The 23,282-nt window shown below is 31.5% G+C and overlaps 1 protein-coding gene across 1 annotated transcript in view; it reads right to left on the reverse strand.

Moving 5' to 3' along the window:
- Positions 1 to 21,900, reverse strand: part of LOC130448658 (uncharacterized) — a 37,966-nt gene extending 16,066 nt beyond the window's left edge. Inside the window, exons 1-2 of the mRNA XM_056786119.1 lie at positions 21,651 to 21,900; positions 12,361 to 12,823 (exon numbers count right to left, since the gene is read on the reverse strand). Coding sequence (XP_056642097.1) covers positions 12,361 to 12,723 — 363 coding nt within the window. The 5' untranslated portion in view covers positions 12,724 to 12,823; positions 21,651 to 21,900. The remainder of the gene's footprint in view (positions 1 to 12,360; positions 12,824 to 21,650) is intronic.
- Positions 21,901 to 23,282: the final 1,382 nt, after the last annotated feature.

Below are 23,282 nucleotides of genomic sequence, written 5' to 3' on the forward strand. Positions count from 1 at the left end.
CCTAAAAACGAATCGTCATTTGTCTATGAAAAATGACTTTTTTCAAAACAAACTGTCATTTTTCTTGGAAGAATGTGTTTTCTCACAACGTTTGTCTATGAAAACTGACTGTATTCAAAACAAACTGTCATTTTTCTTCGAGAACTGTCGTTTCCTAAAAACGAATCGTCATTTGTCTATGAAAAATGACTTTTTTCAAAACAAACTGTCATTTTTCTTGGAAGAATGTGTTTTCCCACAACGTTTGTCTATGAAAACTGACTGTATTCAAAACAAACTGTCATTTTTCTTTTTGTCTATAAAAAATGACTTTTTTCAAAACAAACTGTCATTTTTCTTGGAAGAATGTGTTTTCCCACAACGTTTGTCTATGAAAACTGACTGTATTCAAAACAAACTGTCATTTTTCTTCGAGAACTGTCGTTTCCTAAAAACGAATCGTCATTTGTCTATGAAAAATTACTTTTTTCAAAACAAACTGTCATTTTTCTTGGAAGAATGTGTTTTCCCACAACGTTTATCTATGAAAACTGAGTGTATTCAAAACAAACTGTCATTTTTATTCGAGAACTGTCGTTTCCTAAAAACGAATCGTCATTTGTCTATGAAAAATTACTTTTTTCAAAACAAACTGTCATTTTTCTTGGAAGAATGTGTTTTCCCACAACGTTTGTCTATGAAAACTGAGTGTATTCAAAACAAACTGTCATTTTTCTTCGAGAACTGTCGTTTCCTAAAAACGACTCGTCATTTGTCTATGAAAACTCTGTTTTGTAGTTGAGTTTTCTAATATTAAGTTATAAAGAATCACATAGATGTCTTCCTAAAAACATTTTTGTGTGGTTGCAGTTGTTGGTGCACCACCTCCATTTAAAATCAAGACACCACCTTTTTATCACGTGATACTACTATACATGAAAGGTTATAATGCAACTTTATGAATAAATGCGATGGAGTCATAAATTTTCTAATTTAAAATTAAATACTGTTTTATTTAATAAGATTTTCAAGTTTTCAAACATGAAATTTTAATTAGGACAAAAAATCGAACGTCAATTAACTTTTTTTTCTAAGTATAACCAAGATTAAATCATTTCAATATCGAATCGAACGTTAATTAGAGATTGACAAAAAATTTAAAACGGTTACTTTTTATTAAATATAACGGACGAAAAAAACTTTATATTTTTTTTTCAAACCACCGTTTTTTCTTGTATATAATTTTTAATTTCAATGAAATTACCGTACATCGTTATATAATACGTAAAATCAAGTTCTACGGGTTCTTCTTCTTCTTCTTTTTTTTTTTTAATCATTCTTCTTTTCGTGGTACTTAAAGTGCCATCGTCTAGTGTGATATGTCGACTACGATAACCGGAAGAAAAATATGGAACAAGACTTCGGAATAGTAGAAATATTATAAAACCAGTTTGCATTGTGCGAAACTGCGATGGTGTTGTATGTACGTACAAGCGTTCGTACATTTTCAAGGTCACTTTGAAGACGACGACGTCGTCGTGTTGGAGAAAGGATTTATGTTGCAACAATACAATTTTTATTCACGTAGGTGGAAATATCTTTCGTTATATCAAAATTATTTTTTACGTTTTATATACGAGGTGCGTACGGTGTTTATATATTTCTATGTTTTCCTAGAGAAAATGTAAAACGCGGCGGTTCGAACCGGTCGCGGAAATTGCGTAATATATTAAATAAATTGTAATAAATTATTACAGTCGACACACATACGTTAAAATTTTTAATTGTTATTGGTTGCGTTCCGCGTTTGTTTGGACGCCCGTATTCTCGTGTGACAAAATAAATTTACATTTCCTTTGGGAAATTTTCGTTGAATAATTAAATGTTCTCGTTTGTTTTTGGATTTACGAAGATAAAACTCGTCTTTTCACGGGAGAGACGACTTGGTGTTTACTTTTTGTTGACGCAACTCGAACCGTCGACTGTGTTATTACCACGTAATCCGTATTGTTTCCGAAAAGAAGCACGAAATAAAAATATGTAAATATGGCGTATGTCTACGCCATATTATTTATTTTAAAATATCTTTTATAGTCCAGTCAATAAGACTAAGAAATCGGGTTCATTCTGACGAAAAATTATAGGAAAAAATGCTTACAAAACTGTGGACGAATAAAAACAATTCTTAATCTTCGAGAAGGGGGTGAAAAAAATTGAAAACTACCCCAAAATACGATTTTTTGGTTAAATTTCGAAAAATTGTGGAATATAAAAATTTAGGCCTACCTTATATGGACCATTCTTCCCCTAAGACGTACCCTTTTACCCCTAGGACGTTCAGAATACTAAAAAAATATGAAAATTAAACTTTTGTTGTATAAAAAATTTAGGAAGGGAAACAATTTTTTTAATTGTCATATTGGATTTCTACTTGTTTTAACTGAAATATCGAGTTGTACCCCTTCAATTTTGATAGAAAATATGAAAAATTATTTTTTTTTCTACAATTTACAATTTTTTTTTTAAATTTTCTTTGTTTTAGTACTCTGAACCGCCCTGGGGGTGGAGGCATTTTAGTGGTTTAGATGATGTAGACCTAAAATTTTATGCTTTACAATTTTTATTTGAAACTTTTTTCGATATTATCGAAATTTTACCGAAAAAATCGTATTTTGGAGTAGTTTTTATTTTTTTTTTTTCACCCCCTTACCGGTGGTTAAGAACATTTTTATTTTATCCACAATTTTGTACACAATTTTCCACATAATTTCAAGCATATTTGACAAAAACTCGATTTTGCAGTTTTTCCGACTGGACTAATAAAATAGGCCAAGCTGTGATGATTTAAAATTACTTAATTCTGACAAATAGACGAAAGCAAATTTTTTTATAAAACTATGTATCAAGAAGTGTTTTTCTCATTATTATTAATTAATTTATTGCAAAAATCGCATTTCTTCTTCTTTTTTATAACTTTGTAATAAAAAAAAAAATATTTTTTCGGCCTTTGAACTTTGAATTGCGGTTGCGCATTGTTTTCTATCTATAAACGTCCATTTCGATGATATCATAAAGGCGAGGTCTGCGGTTAAAAGACAGATGGTCTGAAAACTCGCATTCCCATAGATCTATAAATAATGGATTTCTTCTACTAAATTATGCACCGTGCAAATCGATTTGTCTTGTTTAAATTTATCTTCCAACACACCCGATTCGCAACACAATCGTCCTGCTAGGATTTCACGAGGTACAGTCGAAAAATACGACAACGACTACATATTTTCAAAAAACGCGAAACTAGAGGAGCCAGAGCCGGCAACACTGCCGTCTTTAATTAGTATTTCGTCCTATGTCAAGGTCACAACCAAATTTGGTTAACAAACATTTTCTTTGTGGGATTGTGGCAACCTTAAAACACCGAAATGTACTAACTCTAATATATTTCCAAGTTATGTCTGGGAAATAATCATGAATTGCGTCGATTTAGAATTAGTTATTTCTTTTAAAACATTTATCGATTTCAAAAATTATGGGCCTAGAATATTTAGATGTACATCTCTTCGATTTGGTTGTTTTAAATCAATAATAATACTATGTAGTATACATTTTGAAATTTTCCAGATCTTTCTAGAAATTTCTACGACATTGTAAGTCGCTTTTGGTACTTTCCAAATTATTCGGGGAGTTTCTAGAACTTTGTAGAACATTCTAAAGCGATTACAATTGTTTGTACTCATTTTAGAACTTTCCGGAACTTTCTAGGACATTCTGAATCGATCATAATGAATTGCGTTCATTTTGGAACCTTCCAAATCATTCGGGGAGTTTCTAGAACTTTGTAGAACATTCTAAATCGATCATAATGAATTGCGTTCTATTTCGGAACCTTCCAGATCGTTCGGGGAGTTTCTAGAACTTTGTAGAACATTCTGAATCGATCATAATGAATTGCGTTCTATTTCGGAACCTTCTAGATCATTCGGGGAGTTTCTAGAACTTTGTAGAACATTCTGAATCGATCATAATGAATTGCGTTCTATTTCGGAACCTTCCAGATCATTCGGGGAGTTTCTAGAACTTTGTAGAACATTCTGAATCGATCATAATGAATTGCGTTCTATTTCGGAACCTTCCAGATCGTTCGGGGAGTTTCTAGAACTTTGTAGAACATTCTGAATCGATCATAATGAATTGCGTTCTATTTCGGAACCTTCTAGATCATTCGGGGAGTTTCTAGAACTTTGTAGAACATTCTGAATCGATCATAATGAATTGCGTTCTATTTCGGAACCTTCCAGATCATTCGGGGAGTTTCTAGAACTTTGTAGAACATTCTGAATCGATCATAATGAATTGCGTTCTATTTCGGAACCTTCCAGATCATTCGGGGAGTTTCTAGAACTTTGTAGAACATTCTGAATCGATCATAATGAATTGCGTTCTATTTCGGAACCTTCTAGATCATTCGGGGAGTTTCTAGAACTTTGTAGAACATTTTGAATCGATCATAATGAATTGCGTTCATTTTGGAACCTTCCTAATCATTCGGGGAGTTTCTAGAACCTTGTAGAACATTCTGAATCGATCATAATGAATTGCGTTCTATTTCGGAACGTTCCTAATCATTCGGGGAGTTTCTAGAACCTTGTAGAACATTCTGAATCGATCATAATGAATTGCGTTCTATTTCGGAACGTTCCTAATCATTCGGGGAGTTTCTAGAACTTTGTAGAACATTCTGAATCGATCATAATGAATTGCGTTCTATTTCGGAACCTTCCAGATCATTCGGGGAGTTTCTAGAACTTTGTAGAACATTCTGAATCGATCATAATGAATTGCGTTCTATTTCGGAACCTTCCAGATCATTCTGGGAGTTTCTAGAACTTTGTAGAACATTCTGAATCTATCATAATGAATTGCGTTCTATTTCGGAACCTTCCAGATCATTCGGGGAGTTTCTAGAACTTTGTAGAACATTCTGAATCTATCATAATGAATTGCGTTCTATTTCGGAACCTTCCAGATCATTCTGGGAGTTTCTAGAACTTTGTAGAACATTCTGAATCTATCATAATGAATTGCGTTCTATTTCGGAACCTTCCTAATCATTCGGGGAGTTTCTAGAACTTTGTAGAACATTCTGAATCTATCATAATGAATTGCGTTCTATTTCGGAACCTTCCAGATCATTCGGGGAGTTTCTAGAACTTTGTAGAACATTCTGAATCTATCATAATGAATTGCGTTCTATTTCGGAACCTTCCAGATCATTCTGGGAGTTTCTAGAACTTTGTAGAACATTCTGAATCTATCATAATGAATTGCGTTCTATTTCGGAACCTTCCAGATCATTCGGGGAGTTTCTAGAACTTTGTAGAACATTCTGAATCGATCATAATGAATTGCGTTCTATTTCGGAACCTTCCTAATCATTCGGGGAGTTTCTAGAACTTTGTAGAACATTCTGAATCGATCATAATGAATTGCGTTCTATTTCGGAACCTTCCTAATCATTCGGGGAGTTTCTAGAACTTTGTAGAACATTCTGAATCGATCATAATGAATTGCGTTCTATTTCGGAACCTTCCAGATCATTCGGGGAGTTTCTAGAACTTTGTAGAACATTCTGAATCGATCATAATGAATTGCGTTCTATTTCGGAACCTTCCAGATCATTCGGGGAGTTTCTAGAACTTTGTAGAACATTCTGAATCGATCATAATGAATTGCGTTCTATTTCGGAACCTTCCAGATCATTCGGGGAGTTTCTAGAACTTTGTAGAACATTCTGAATCGATCATAATGAATTGCGTTCTATTTCGGAACCTTCTAGATCATTCGGGGAGTTTCTAGAACTTTGTAGAACATTTTGAATCGATCATAATGAATTGCGTTCATTTTGGAACCTTCCTAATCATTCGGGGAGTTTCTAGAACCTTGTAGAACATTCTGAATCGATCATAATGAATTGCGTTCTATTTCGGAACGTTCCTAATCATTCGGGGAGTTTCTAGAACCTTGTAGAACATTCTGAATCGATCATAATGAATTGCGTTCTATTTCGGAACGTTCCTAATCATTCGGGGAGTTTCTAGAACTTTGTAGAACATTCTGAATCGATCATAATGAATTGCGTTCTATTTCGGAACCTTCCAGATCATTCGGGGAGTTTCTAGAACTTTGTAGAACATTCTGAATCGATCATAATGAATTGCGTTCTATTTCGGAACCTTCCAGATCATTCTGGGAGTTTCTAGAACTTTGTAGAACATTCTGAATCTATCATAATGAATTGCGTTCTATTTCGGAACCTTCCAGATCATTCGGGGAGTTTCTAGAACTTTGTAGAACATTCTGAATCTATCATAATGAATTGCGTTCTATTTCGGAACCTTCCAGATCATTCTGGGAGTTTCTAGAACTTTGTAGAACATTCTGAATCTATCATAATGAATTGCGTTCTATTTCGGAACCTTCCTAATCATTCGGGGAGTTTCTAGAACTTTGTAGAACATTCTGAATCTATCATAATGAATTGCGTTCTATTTCGGAACCTTCCAGATCATTCGGGGAGTTTCTAGAACTTTGTAGAACATTCTGAATCTATCATAATGAATTGCGTTCTATTTCGGAACCTTCCAGATCATTCTGGGAGTTTCTAGAACTTTGTAGAACATTCTGAATCTATCATAATGAATTGCGTTCTATTTCGGAACCTTCCAGATCATTCGGGGAGTTTCTAGAACTTTGTAGAACATTCTGAATCGATCATAATGAATTGCGTTCTATTTCGGAACCTTCCTAATCATTCGGGGAGTTTCTAGAACTTTGTAGAACATTCTGAATCTATCATAATGAATTGCGTTCTATTTCGGAACCTTCCAGATCATTCGGGGAGTTTCTAGAACTTTGTAGAACATTCTGAATCTATCATAATGAATTGCGTTCTATTTCGGAACCTTCCAGATCATTCGGGGAGTTTCTAGAACTTTGTAGAACATTCTGAATCGATCATAATGAATTGCGTTCTATTTCGGAACCTTCCTAATCATTCGGGGAGTTTCTAGAACTTTGTAGAACATTCTGAATCGATCATAATGAATTGCGTTCTATTTCGGAACCTTCCTAATCATTCGGGGAGTTTCTAGAACTTTGTAGAACATTCTGAATCGATCATAATGAATTGCGTTCTATTTCGGAACCTTCCAGATCATTCGGGGAGTTTCTAGAACTTTGTAGAACATTCTGAATCGATCATAATGAATTGCGTTCTATTTCGGAACCTTCCTAATCATTCGGGGAGTTTCTAGAACTTTGTAGAACATTCTGAATCTATCATAATGAATTGCGTTCTATTTCGGAACCTTCCAGATCATTCTGGGAGTTTCTAGAACTTTGTAGAACATTCTGAATCTATCATAATGAATTGCGTTCTATTTCGGAACCTTCCTAATCATTCGGGGAGTTTCTAGAACTTTGTAGAACATTCTAAAGCGATTTAGAATTTTCAGATCGTTCCGTTTTATTTTTCTGAGTGTAGTTTCGTCTGCCAATTAAAGACGAGTGCATCATAATCGTCTTGATGGGTCGTTGTACATCGAATCCGAACTAAAGTGGAAGGTCTGTTTTGATTAAAGGCGATGCAAATCGCCGAATCGGCCGCTCCGGTCACATCTTGACATTCCTCATAACTTACTCACTATGTTGATGTTTTAATTTGTTATTTTAGACTACCCACAGACAGCAGCGGACTGTTAAAAAACCTTAAAAATACCATTAAACGACGTAGACATTTTATTTTAAACGAGATTTTCCACTAGTTTACATCGTTAAAAATATTTTTCGTGGAAATAAATCAAATCGACACTACTCGCTTTTTGTTTTACTCCCCTGGGGAGATAATACCCTGCTCCCCTATCGATAAATAAATAAAAATTTGTTTTTCACTCTGTAGAAATTATTTTTTCGTTGTTTTTAATGACGTGCCGCTACACCAGACTAATTAATTATTTTTTATCAAAACAAGATTATCGATGACAGGCTAATTAATTTTAAAATCGAACCATTAACGAGTTTTGTCAGTATTTCCAATAGATTTTTATGAAAGCAACGTGTTGTTAGTGACTTATTAATTCATCATAGCATAGTCATTCTTATAATATTTACCCCACCGACATTTTTCTGTTTCCTAACCTCGAAAGTTTCACTTACATACGAGAAATGTTCAACTGAGAAGAATTTAAAATGTCTCGTATCTTTGTTTGATCGGGAATTTTTCATACAACCCTTGTAGCTCTGTAGCCAACTTCAGTTTAGTGAGTTGACAATCTGTCAACGTGGAAACCTACCGCGTTCCGCCACTGTCTTTTAATTTACTTTATTATTATTATTTTAAAACTTATCATAGAAAACGTAATAAATTAAGAGAAAAATTATTTCTATTAAAGTCGTAAACAAATTTTAACGATTTTTCCGTAAATTTCATGTTATTTATTTAAAAGAAACGGCCGTGATCTTACCCTTTGTGATCGTACCGTTAACGATACATTGTCTAAATATTTAAAAACTATAAAAACTTTTTTCCGTTTTAATTACAAGCCGAGAATCCGACGAAATTTTCTAACCGTTTATTTGAACTGAAGAAATTGCCATCAAACTGGTAAAAGTTATTTATAAACAAAACATTATTTAATGTTTCGAAAATATGTTGATTTGATTTATTTGAACATCGTTTTCCGTCCTAATCTTCTCGGATTCGGCTATAAATAACAATTACCCACGACTATTTGTTTTTCTATATGATTTGTTTGGGATATTTTACCAGACGTCTTTTTCTTCTTCTTTTTTATTTCCGAACAAACACCAAGTAAAAATATCATTAACGAAATCGATATAAATCAATTCTTCTCGCTTATTGTAAATGTAACAATACAATGTTGTCGCGTTTACAACGAAATCAAACGATGCAAAGTAGTATGTCAAAAAATTCTTAGAAAGCCAGTTTATTTAATATATATATATATATATAAACAGCTGTTATCTTTTATTAAAGAAGGGAAATATATTAACTAGAACAATTATTCATTAATTATCTAAAAATAAGTATGATTTTATTGTAATTAAGAAGGAATTATAATACAGGGTGTCTACAAAATACGGACACGATATTTTGGAATATTTAAATTTATTGATTTAATATTTTTGAGGTGGATTTAGACCTATCCGACATTTAGACTCATTATTTACACATTTTGAAAGACCTCCAATCGTTAGGAGCACGATAAGCAGATTTTAATGAAACGGGAAATACGAGGGATGCTCAAAAATTTGGAACACAAGTGTTTGATTGATTTTTTTTTTGTAGGGGCATTCAAAAAGTCGAGTCTACGTAAGATCTTATCTTTCTATATTTTTGGTACAAAGAATAATAATTATTTTCCACCCCGTTTTTATTTAACTTTGGTTATTTGTTTATTAAAATGAGAATTGTTTAAATTTCGATTAAGAAATATCGATTTGAAAATTTCTAATTGATCTTTGAACTGTTTTATAACGTGGCAGTGGGTTTTTCGAGATAAATATGCTGCATAAAACATTTCGAGTGATTATGTAAATAAATATTAATGAATCGTTAATAATTATTAATAGTATGTCGCCAAATCGATAACCCCTAATCTTATTGTTAATAAATTTCTGTAACGTCCCGATGTAAACATGCCCCAAATGAATATTTCTATTAAATTTTCAACGTCACTGAACTAGAACTACATTTCGTAAATTTATTTAGAACAACTTTATTTTTCCACCTCGTATAAATGGCCATCTCTCAAATTTGAAATAAGTCAGACAAATTCCGAAATGTATAAATATAAATTTACTTATAGAACAGTCAATAAAGTGAATATTACGTGAAACAATTCCATATTCGATTTAAAACATTTAGTTACGAATTTGGAACAAAAAACACTTTATTTTAATGCCACAATTTTAAAAAATGATTAATAATTTTAATACACATCATATTAATATTGAAATTTTCATGTTTCAACAAAAAAATTGACTACATTCACTGGACTATATTCGTTTAAAAATACCGAGAACACAACATTTGTTCAGTAAAGTAAAATTTCACGTAATATTACGTAATATGTTAAAATAGCTGGAATCTCATTCGAACAAAAAACGGTTAGTTTCTAGGAGAATTTTTTATTTAGAGTAAATAATACAAAGGATAATGATAAAAAATATTATGTATCTACAACTGGCAACACTGATGAAAGTGTACAGTTTTGTTTGTGGGTAGGAACAACTATCGATTCCGAATCGATACGTAACAAATGGAATTTTTCATCACCAAATGATTCAAAGGAAAAATATACTTATCGAATTAATAATTTCAAGCGATTTATTTATTTCTGTGTTCAATTTTCTAAACACAAAATGTAAATCGATAGAAATAACTACACTTTGGCTGGTCTCTTTCACAATCGAGGCCATTAGCTCCCGTTGATAGTGAACGATGACGGATGACAGATGCAGATTACGCGCCAATTATTTTATTTTATTTTAAGAAATTTATTTGAATGTTTATTGATAGAATTATATAATTCTTTATTAGGCATATAATATTCGAATATATGAGATTCGAATTAAATATGTTAACTTCGTTAACTTTTATCTAATAACGATACAAATAAATCAGTAGGTCGCTTCTCTAGGTTATGTTACTTCGTCTCCTAATTGCTTTGTTTACATTTTATTTTTAATTTTAGAAAGAAACATATTTGTAATAAATATGTATCAGTAAAATATTTAGTGAATTTGATACGGGAATTATTCATTGGAAGGTTTCCATAACGATAAAATCTAATAGACACCATGCCAAATTTATAAATATATTTATATATACAATAATGTATTCGAAGAAATTTTCTAAGTCTATTTTCGTTCGATTGCATTCAAGTGATCCGCGAAAGTATAGTTATGAATTTATAATTTAACATCCAAAAATAATTATATCTGAAGTAGCAGCTGTTACTATTCAAATAAAGTATGCCGCGTATCCGAAAAAAATATACGAGGGGAACAGAAAAATTACAAACGTTTCTCGGAGATCATAGTTACGACGTTGCCAAATATAGTGGTCAACAACAAGTAATTTTGAGATGGTAAACAAAAAACAAAGCTATTAAAATATCGATAATGATCATTGGTATGGGTATAGAAGGAAAGGTAGTGAGTAGTTACTTTTTAGAAACAAATAATTATGCGTCGCAGGTGTTGATTGTTTTCTAATTTTCTTCATATTTATTTACAGTCAAATTAGACATGCGAATACAGTTATGTTCATAGTTTACAGTTTCTTTTTGTCGTCACGTAAAATAATGAAGTTCGAAGAAGTTATTTCGTAATTATACGAGGGTTAATTAGTATTTAGAGTGTTTTTTAAAGTATATTTCGTTATAATTTAGCGTTAAATGAATAAATTTAAATTTATCAGGGAAGATAAACAATTTCTACATGATTATATTGCATATGGACGTATCCAAAAGTATACAGGATTAGTAAAAAAGATCTAATTTTATTTTCGTGGATTTTCCGAATAACCGATATATTTTTCGAACTCCTTGTATCAATAAATCTCTTTTCGAAGATATTTAGCAGAATTGGAAACCAATTTTTTTTTATATTTCAAAAGAAAGGGGTCTCAATGGAAATTTGAAAGTTTGTTTCAAAAATTTAAACTTTAAGTTTTTAACTCGCTTTGTATATTGACGAAAAGGGCCGTTGTATTGTTTTATTTGATAGTTTCGACTTTCCTCTTCTCATTTTTTTGTATTACAACGTTGCCTTTTCACTATTATACATACTATATAGTTTTATTTAAAAAAAAAAAAGTTATTCAACTTTCACCCTGTATATTTCTCGCGAATATGGAACTTAATTAATCCAATATGAATAATTAATTGGAGGGATGTTTTCTCAATTGATTTATCTAAAAAATAAATCGATATCTCGAGCGGTTTTTGAAATATAGAATTTTTTATACAAGTACGTCTATTTTTTTTTTCAAATTTCCGAATTTTTCGATATAATAGTTGAAAAAAATATCACCGCGCCATAAATTATCACGTCAACTATACCAGAAACGAAATTTGACGTAAAATGTTATACATATGAAAAAATCGTGCGAAAGGTAGGTGCACAATCGCTTAATGCTGATCAAAAGCTCGCTAAAAAAACCCGTTTGGTTCATTTTAAACGAAATGCGGGTGATTTTTCACGTTGATTTCGTTTCGAGGATCACGTACGAGGTTAATCCGAAAAGTATCTTGTATCCTAAATCTTTTTAGTGTAAAAAAAAAATTGTCTACTCACCAAATTTGTGTCGTAATCGTCGAATTCGTCTTCGTTTTCCATTTCTCCGTAAGTTTCGAACAGATCCATTTCGGTGGTAGTACTGGGGGTGGTCGAAAAGATCTTTTTGCCGGTCCAGCCTTTATGTCTGATTCTGTATACCCCGTCGTCGGGTTGGTCTTCGTCGTAATTTAATTTGTTGATACGCGACATGACCTTATCGAATTTAGTATATCTGGATTGTTTGTTGTAATTGTCGCGGTTATTCGACGGGGGCGGTTTTTTTAAAAAAGTCCGGTCGCTAGTTTTGTAATACGCGTCTGACGTCGTTATCGATAAGCACAAATAGAAACACGCCACTGTTTTCACTAGATTGATTAACATTTTCGATTCCTTTGTGAATGTTTTTGTTTTTTTTTTTTTTTTATTATTTTTTTCTATAAAAATGGTATGGCATGGTTTTGTCGGGGTCTAAACGGGGAATCTAAAGAGAAAAAAACAAATTTTTAAACGAAAAATGATTAATTCGTCGAAATTTTACCGAAAACTATTTTTATTTTAAATAAATTTACGTTTTAGTTGATTATTTATTAATAAAGCAGACCACACACTAACTTAACTGTATAAAATAACACACACTAAAACAAATACTGATTTTTTATTTAATTACTGTAAGTTATATAATTTTAAACGACCGCAAACTACGGTAAGCAACATTAGAAAGAATATAGAATGAATTTGAGGCATACAGCGACGTAAGATAAAAACAAAAATTGATAAAAACAGTGAGTTTGTTGAGTTATTCATTTGAAGTTAGATATATTTCAAATTTGGCCCCGATAGAGGCATTTCTGTCTTCTGCAGAGCTAGTTTTGTGATAGAAACTTGTGAAACTTAAATATGAGACCGATTTGGCAACATGGTGAAACAGGATAGAACGTTATTTGAAAGAGAAATGGGGGTTTGTTGAATTATTCATCTCAGATGGAGTGTATTTCAAATTTGGCCCCGATAGAGGCATTTCTGTCTTCTGCAGAGCTGGTTTTGTGATAGAAACTTGTAAAACTTGAATATGAGATCGATTTGGCAACATAGTAAAATAGAATAGAACGTTTTATGAAAGGGAAATGGGGGTTTGTTGAATTATTCATCTCAGATGGAGTGTATTTCAAATTTGGCCCCGATAGAGGCATTTCTGTCTTCTGCAGAGCTAGTTTTGTGATAGAAACTTGTGAAACTTAAATATGACACCGATTTGGCAACATAGTAAAAGGGAATAGAACGTTTTATAAAAGAGAAATGGGGGTTTGTTGAATTATTCATCTCAGATGGAGTGTATTTCAAATTTGGCCCCGATAGAGGCATTTCTGTCTTCTGCAGAGCTGGTTTTGTGATAGAAACTTGTAAAACTTGAATATGAGATCGATTTGGCAACATAGTAAAATAGAATAGAACGTTTTATGAAAGAGAAATGGGGGTTTGTTGAATTATTCATCTCAGACGAGGTGTATTTCAAATTTGGCCCCGATAGAGACATTTCTGTCTTCTGCAGAGCTAGTTTTGTGATAGAAACTTGTAAAACTTGAATATGAGATCGATTTGGCAACATAGTAAAATAGGATAAAACGTTTTATGAAAGAGAAATGGGGGTTTGTTGAATTATTCATCTCAGACGAGGTGTATTTCAAATTTGGCCCCGATAGAGACATTTCTGTCTTCTGCAGAGCTAGTTTTGTGATAGAAACTTGTAAAACTTGAATATGAGATCGATTTGGCAACATAGTAAAATAGGATAAAACGTTTTATGAAAGAGAAATGGGGGTTTGTTGAATTATTCATCTCAGACGAGGTGTATTTCAAATTTGGCCCCGATAGAGACATTTCTGTCTTCTGCAGAGCTAGTTTTGTGATAGAAACTTGTGAAACTTAAATATGACACCGATTTGGCAACATAGTAAAAGGGAATAGAACGTTTTATGAAAGAGAAATGGGGGTTTGTTGAATTATTCATCTCAGATGGAGTGTATTTCAAATTTGGCCCCGATAGAGGCATTTCTGTCTTCTGCAGAGCTAGTTTTGTGATGGAAACTTGTGAAACTTAAATATGAGATCGATTTGGCAACATAGTAAAATAGAATAGAACGTTTTATGAAAGAGAAATGGGGGTTTGTTGAATTATTCATCTCAGACGAGGTGTATTTCAAATTTGGCCCCGATAGAGACATTTCTGTCTTCTGCAGAGCTGGTTTTGTGATAGAAGCTTGTGAAACTTGAATATGAGATCGATTTGGCAACATAGTAAAATAGAATAGAACGTTTTATGAAAGAGAAATGGGGGTTTGTTGAATTTTTCATCTCAGACGAGGTGTATTTCAAATTTGGCCCCGATAGAGGCATTTCTGTCTTCTGCAGAGCTGGTTTTGTGATAGAAACTTGTAAAACTTGAATATGACACCGATTTGGCAACATAGTAAAAGGGAATAGAACGTTTTATGAAAGAGAAATGGGGGTTTGTTGAATTTTTCATCTCAGACGAGGTGTATTTCAAATTTGGCCCCGATAGAGACATTTCTGTCTTCTGCAGAGCTGGTTTTGTGATAGAAGCTTGTGAAACTTGAATATGAGATCGATTTGGCAACATAGTAAAATAGAATAGAACGTTTTATGAAAGAGAAATGGGGGTTTGTTGAATTTTTCATCTCAGACGAGGTGTATTTCAAATTTGGCCCCGATAGAGGCATTTCTGTCTTCTGCAGAGCTGGTTTTGTGATAGAAACTTGTAAAACTTGAATATGACACCGATTTGGCAACATAGTAAAAGGGAATAGAACGTTTTATGAAAGAGAAATGGGGGTTTGTTGAATTATTCATCTCAGACGAGGTGTATTTCAAATTTGGCCCCGATAGAGACATTTCTGTCTTCTGCAGAGCTGGTTTTGTGATGGAAACTTGTAAAACTTGAATATGAGATCGATTTGGCAACATAGTAAAATAGGATAAAACGTTTTATGAAAGAGAAATGGGGGTTTGTTGAATTATTCATCTCAGACGAGGTGTATTTCAAATTTGGCCCCGATAGAGACATTTCTGTCTTCTGCAGAGCTAGTTTTGTGATGGAAACTTGTGAAACTTAAATATGAGATCGATTTGGCAACATAGTAAAATAGAATAGAACGTTTTATGAAAGAGAAATGGGGGTTTGTTGAATTATTCATCTCAGATGGAGTGTATTTCAAATTTGGCCCCGATAGAGGCATTTCTGTCTTCTGCAGAGCTGGTTTTGTGATAGAAACTTGTAAAACTTGAATATGAGATCGATTTGGCAACATAGTAAAATAGAATAGAACGTTTTATGAAAGAGAAATGGGGGTTTGTTGAATTTTTCATCTCAGACGAGGTGTATTTCAAATTTGGCCCCGATAGAGGCATTTCTGTCTTCTGCAGAGCTGGTTTTGTGATAGAAACTTGTAAAACTTGAATATGAGACCGATTTGGCAACATAGTGAAACAGGATAGAACGTTATACGAAAGAGAAATGGGGGTTTGTTGAATTATTCATCTCAGATGGAGTGCATTTCAAATATGACCCCGATAGAGGCATTTCTGTCTTCTGCAGAGCTAGTTTTGTGATAGAAACTTGTAAAACTTGAATATGAGATCGATTTGGCAACATAGTAAAATAGAATAGAACGTTATACGAAAGAGAAATGGGGGTTTGTTGAATTATTCATCTCAGACGAGGTGTATTTCAAATTTGGCCCCGATAGAGGCATTTCTGTCTTCTGCAGAGCTGGTTTTGTGATAGAAACTTGTAAAACTTGAATATGAGATCGATTTGGCAACATAGTAAAATAGAATAGAACGTTTTATGAAAGAGAAATGGGGGTTTGTTGAATTTTTCATCTCAGACGAGGTGTATTTCAAATTTGGCCCCGATAGAGACATTTCTGTCTTCTGCAGAGCTAGTTTTGTGATGGAAACTTGTGAAACTTAAATATGAGATCGATTTGGCAACATAGTAAAATAGAATAGAACGTTTTATGAAAGAGAAATGGGGGTTTGTTGAATTATTCATCTCAGACGAGGTGTATTTCAAATTTGGCCCCGATAGAGACATTTCTGTCTTCTGCAGAGCTGGTTTTGTGATGGAAACTTGTGAAACTTAAATATGAGATCGATTTGGCAACATAGTAAAATAGAATAGAACGTTTTATGAAAGAGAAATGGGGGTTTGTTGAATTATTCATCTCAGACGAGGTGTATTTCAAATTTGGCCCCGATAGAGGCATTTCTGTCTTCTGCAGAGCTGGTTTTGTGATAGAAACTTGTAAAACTTGAATATGACACCGATTTGGCAACATAGTAAAAGGGAATAGAACGTTTTATAAAAGAGAAATGGGGGTTTGTTGAATTATTCATCTCAGATGGAGTGTATTTCAAATTTGGCCCCGATAGAGGCATTTCTGTCTTCTGCAGAGCTGGTTTTGTGATAGAAACTTGTAAAACTTGAATATGAGATCGATTTGGCAACATAGTAAAATAGAATAGAACGTTTTATGAAAGGGAAATGGGGGTTTGTTGAATTATTCATCTCAGATGGAGTGTATTTCAAATTTGGCCCCGATAGAGGCATTTCTGTCTTCTGCAGAGCTAGTTTTGTGATAGAAACTTGTGAAACTTAAATATGAGACCGATTTGGCGACATGGTGAAAGTTATTTTCTTATTTTTTTTTCAAAAATGATTATAAGACAATTTTATTAACAGAAATGTTAAAGTTTATAGCAAATCGTCGACATTTATAAATATTTCATATTACGAACGTATCTGAAATTGAAATGAATTTTTTATTCAAAAATATTTTACCCATTTATGGTTTATATAAAATAATTTATTATTTCTGTGCGGTGTAATACGAAAGCAAAATTTTATAAAATTATCTTATGGAAAAGGTATTTCCATGAAACAAAACCGGTTCTATTCAATGAAAAAAATACTTATTAATACGCTAATCCGAATGTGACGACTAAATAGTCATAAATACGAATCAATAATATAAAAAAAAACGTTTTTACGAGGGACGTTCAACAAATAAAAACCGATTTCTATACATTCCCATATGATATTCATGGATAATAAAAGACGAAAACCTCTGGCAACTAAAACCATCTCATAATCTAGACATTTTAAAAGGAACAGTATTTAAGGATCAGCTGTAAACACTGGATGTAGCTCTTAATCAGTATTTATCCAAAAAGTACTTTCCAATAGCCTTGTATACAAAATTACAGACTAATACGGTGGTTAGATTCCGAGTAAATACTTTTCGGACTGAATAACAACATACTGTAATAGTATTTTGTGAATATACTAAGAAAAATGTTGTAATCAGATTTGATCTGATTACACCTTTCCGCCGACCCCTGTAGATTGTCCCAGTAACTAATTTTACCCTTTTTTTTTGTATCTGACGTTACGAAAATGTTCGGATCTAGTCCAGTATCTCCCGGAGATTGCACAATTAAAAAACGCGACGTATCTTCTGTGGATTAATATTTTTTTGATCGCCCCTCGTATTTGGAATATAGTTGAAATGAATTGTGATACTTTAAGGACGTTGCGGACATTTTCGAATAAAAATAACTCGAAATGTGATTATTAAAAAACGATATATATGCGAAAGCGGGTTTTTATCGAAAGTTTTTGCTTCGAAAAATAATAAAATAAACGCGGTACGTCAATAATGGGATGGAATTATTTGGAAATATAATAAATTTTGTTTATTTTCGAATGTTTTATTAGTATTATTTTGGAATTTTAAAAGATACTTTACCTTTTTCATACGGCAAAACCATTTTTCAACAAATTGTACATAGGAAAAACCGTTTTTCCGCCCAATTTAATGTGGGAAAACCGTTTTTGGAAAAAGTATACAAGAAAAAGTTGATTTTTTCGCGAAATTATTATTCAAAAGTGATTTTTTGAAAAGAAAACCCATTTTCCACTAAATTGAATATCAAAAACCCTTTTTGGAACAAGTACTAACTTGGAAAAATGAATTTTTCATCATTTTTGATTTTCGAATACTTGGAAAAACCATTTTTCAACAAATTGTACACGGAAAAACCGTTTTTCTACCGAATTTAATGTGGAAAAACCGTTTTTGAAAAAAGTATACAAGAAAAAGTTGATTTTTTCGCGAAATTATTATTCAAAAGTGATTTTTTGAAAAGAAAACCCATTTTCTACTAAATTGAATATCAAAAACCCTTTTTGGAACACGTACTAACTTGGAAAAATGAATTTTTCATCATTTTTGGTTTTTGAATACTTGGAAAAACCATTTTTCAACAAATTGTACACGGAAAACCGTTTTTCTACCGAATTTAATGTGGAAAAACCGTTTTTGAAAAAAGTATACAAGAAAAAGTTGATTTTTTCGCGAAATTATTATTCAAAAGTGATTTTTTGAAAAGAAAACCCATTTTCTACTAAATTGAATATCAAAAACCCTTTTTGGAACACGTACTAACTTGGAAAAATGAATTTTTCATCATTTTTGGTTTTTGAATACTTGGAAAAACCATTTTTCAACAAATTGTACACGGAAAACCGTTTTTCTACCGAATTTAATGTGGAAAAACCGTTTTTGAAAAAAGTATACAAGAAAAAGTTGATTTTTTCGCGAAATTATTATTCAAAAGTGATTTTTTGAAAAGAAAACCCATTTTCTACTAAATTGAATATCAAAAACCCTTTTTGGAACACGTACTAACTTGGAAAAATGAATTTTTCATCATTTTTGGTTTTTGAATACTTGGAAAAACCATTTTTCAACAAATTGTACACGGAAAACCGTTTTTCTACCGAATTTAATGTGGAAAAACCGATTTTGAAAAAAGTATACAAGAAAAAGTTGATTTTTTCGCGAAATTATTATTCAAAAGTGATTTTTTGAAAAGAAAACCCATTTTCCACTAAATTGAATATCAAAAACCCTTTTTGGAACAAGTACTAACTCGGAAAAATGAATTTTTCATCATTTTTGATTTTCGAATACTTGGAAAAACCATTTTTCAACAAATTGTACATGGAAAAACCGTTTTTCTACTGAATTTAATGTGGAAAAACCGTTTTTGAAAAAAGTATACAAGAAAAAGTTGATTTTTTCGCGAAATTATTATTCAAAAGTGATTTTTTGAAAAGAAAACCCATTTTCCACTAAATTGAATATCAAAAACCCTTTTTGGAACACGTACTAACTTGGAAAAATGAATTTTTGATCATTTTTGGATTTTGAATACTTGGAAAAACCATTTTTCAACAAATTGTACACGGAAAACCGTTTTTCTACCGAATTTAATGTGGAAAAACCGTTTTTGAAAAAAGTATACAAGAAAAAGTTGATTTTCTCGCGAAATTATTATTCAAAAGTGATTTTTTGAAAAGAAAACCCATTTTCCACTAAATTGAATATCAAAAACCCTTTTTGGAACACGTACTAACTTGGAAAAATGAATTTTTCATCATTTTTGGTTTTTGAATACTTGGAAAAACCATTTTTCAACAAATTGTACATGGAAAAACCGTTTTTCTACTGAATTTAATGTGGAAAAACCGTTTTTGAAAAAAGTATACAAGAAAAAGTTGATTTTTTTCGCGAAATTATTATTCAAAAGTGATTTTTTGAAAAGAAAACCCATTTTCCACTAAATTGAATATCAAAAACCCTTTTTGGAACACGTACTAACTTGGAAAAATGAATTTTTGATCATTTTTGGATTTTGAATACTTGGAAAAACCATTTTTCAACAAATTGTACACGGAAAACCGTTTTTCTACCGAATTTAATGTGGAAAAACCGTTTTTGAAAAAAGTATACAAGAAAAAGTTGATTTTTTCGCGAAATTATTATTCAAAAGTGATTTTTTGAAAAGAAAACCCATTTTCCACTAAATTGAATATCAAAAACCCTTTTTGGAACACGTACTAACTTGGAAAAATGAATTTTTGATCATTTTTGGATTTTGAATACTTGGAAAAACCATTTTTCAACAAATTGTACACGGAAAACCGTTTTTCTACCGAATTTAATGTGGAAAAACCGTTTTTGAAAAAAGTATACAAGAAAAAGTTGATTTTTTCGCGAAATTATTATTCAAAAGTGAGTTTTTGAAAAGAAAACCCATTTTCCACTAAATTGAATATCAAAAACCCTTTTTGGAACAAGTACTAACTCGGAAAAATGAATTTTTCATCATTTTTGATTTTCGAATACTTGGAAAAACCATTTTTCAACAAATTGTACACGGAAAAAACCGTTTTTCTACTGAATTTAATGTGGAAAAACCGTTTTTGAAAAAAGTATACAAGAAAAAGTTGATTTTTTCGCGAAATTATTATTCAAAAGTGATTTTTTGAAAAGAAAACCCATTTTCTACTAAATTGAATATCAAAAACCCTTTTTGGAACACGTACTAACTTGGAAAAATGAATTTTTCATCATTTTTGGTTTTTGAATACTTGGAAAAACCATTTTTCAACAAATTGTACATGGAAAAACCGTTTTTCTACTGAATTTAATGTGGAAAAAACCGTTTTTGAAAAAAGTATACAAGAAAAAGTTGATTTTTTCGCGAAATTATTATTCAAAAGTGATTTTTTGAAAAGAAAACCCATTTTCTACTAAATTGAATATCAAAAAAACCCTTTTTGGAACATGTACTAACTTGGAAAAATGAATTTTTGATCATTTTTGGTTTTTGAATACTTGGAAAAACCATTTTTCAACAAATTGTACACGGAAAAACCGTTTTTCTACCGAATTTAATGTAAAAAAAACCGTTTTTTGAAAAAAGTATACAAGAAAAAGTTGATTTTTTCGCGAAATTATTATTCAAAAGTGATTTTTTGAAAAGAAAACCCATTTTCCACTAAATTGAATATCAAAAACCCTTTTTGGAACACGTACTAACTTGGAAAAATGAATTTTTCATCATTTTTGGTTTTTGAATACTTGGAAAAACCATTTTTCAACAAATTGTACACGGAAAAACCGTTTTTCTACCGAATTTAATGTAAAAAAAACCGTTTTTGAAAAAAGTATACAAGAAAAAGTTGATTTTTTCGCGAAATTAATATTCAAAAGTGATTTTCCAAAAAGAAAATTCATTTTCCACTAAAATAATACTAATAATAATAAAATAAACGCGGTACGTCAATAATAGGATGAAATTCTTTGGAAATATAACAAATTTTGTTCATTTTCGAATGTTTTAATAGTATTTTTTTGGAATTTTAAAAAACACTTTACCTTTTTCTAAGCCACGTTCATTACGATTTTTGTTTGTTAATATTAAACGAAACAAGCGAGTTAATTCGTCCATACGCGGTTAAATCACCCTCGAGAAATTCTCGGAATACATAATAATAATAATAATAATAATAATAATAATAATAATCGAAAGTTAAAAATACGCCGCGCACACTTCGCGTAAGTATTTATCGTATTCACCAGGAGTTCGTTCACGGCGTGTTTCTACGAACGCGTCTCCGACAGAACTGAAACTTTTATTTTGTTAGCCGTGTAAATCTGGTGCGGCTTCATTCATTCATTCATTCAAATAATGGACCGTTTTCGGTTCCTGACGTCTCGAATTACATACGCACATCATCATGGTTATTATTGATGATGGACTATTACGAAAAGGGGGTGTACGAAACCGGGTACGTTATACAATACCGCAGATGTGGTGTCTACGAAACGACGTGCGGTCGCCGATATCGATAAATATTAATATTTATATATACGGAGTGTCGATTTTATCGTTTAAATGACGAAAATATTTTTGATCGTTTGGATTTATATATTGGGACGCCCTGTATGTGTGTATATAATTGAAAAAACTCTGATTGGATTTCAAGATGTGGAATATTTTATTTGGAATAGAAAAAATGATTGTTTCGGAGAAATTCCGATGAAATGAAAAGTTTTTTAAGCTAAATAACATTAAAAATCGATTTTTTACGAAATTAACTTGATTAAAATTGTTTTATACTAAATAGGATGTGAAAAATTCATTGTTGGAAAGAATTACTGAAGGAAATCTAATTTTTGACCAAATTTAACTTGGAAAATGAATTTTTTAACAAAACTAAATATGGATTGATAATTTGGGGCGATAAGAAACGAATAAAACACATTTTTTAACCAAATTGTACATGGAAAAACCGTTTTTCTACTGAATTTAATGTGGAAAAAACCGTTTTTGAATAAAGTATACAAGAAAAAGTTGATTTTCTCGCGAAATTATTATTCAAAAGTGATTTTTTGAAAAGAAAACCCATTTTCTACTAAATTGAATATCAAAAACCCTTTTTGGAACACGTACTAACTTGGAAAAATGAATTTTTGATCATTTTTGATTTTCGAATACTTGGAAAAACCATTTTTCAACAAATTGTACACGGAAAAACCGTTTTTCTACCGAATTTAATGTGGAAAAACCGTTTTTGAAAAAAGTATACAAGAAAAACTTGATTTTCTCGAGAAATTAATATTCAAAAGTGATTTTTTGAAAAGAAAACCCATTTTCTACTAAATTGAATATCAAAAAACCCTTTTTGGAACACGTACTAACTTGGAAAAATGAATTTTTCATCATTTTTGGTTTTTGAATACTTGGAAAAACCATTTTTCAACAAATTGTACACGGAAAAACCGTTTTTCTACCGAATTTAATGTGGAAAAACCGTTTTTGAATAAAGTATACAAGAAAAACTTGATTTTTTCGCGAAATTATTATTCAAAATGGATTTTCCAAAAAGAAAATCCATTTTCTACTAAATTGAATATCAAAAAACCCTTTTTGGAACACGTACTAACTTGGAAAAATGAATTTTTCATCATTTTTGGTTTTTGAATACTTGGAAAAACCATTTTTCA

This window comes from Diorhabda sublineata, chromosome 1, assembly GCF_026230105.1.
Source record: "Diorhabda sublineata isolate icDioSubl1.1 chromosome 1, icDioSubl1.1, whole genome shotgun sequence".
In the NCBI taxonomy this organism is placed as follows: domain Eukaryota; kingdom Metazoa; phylum Arthropoda; class Insecta; order Coleoptera; family Chrysomelidae; genus Diorhabda; species Diorhabda sublineata.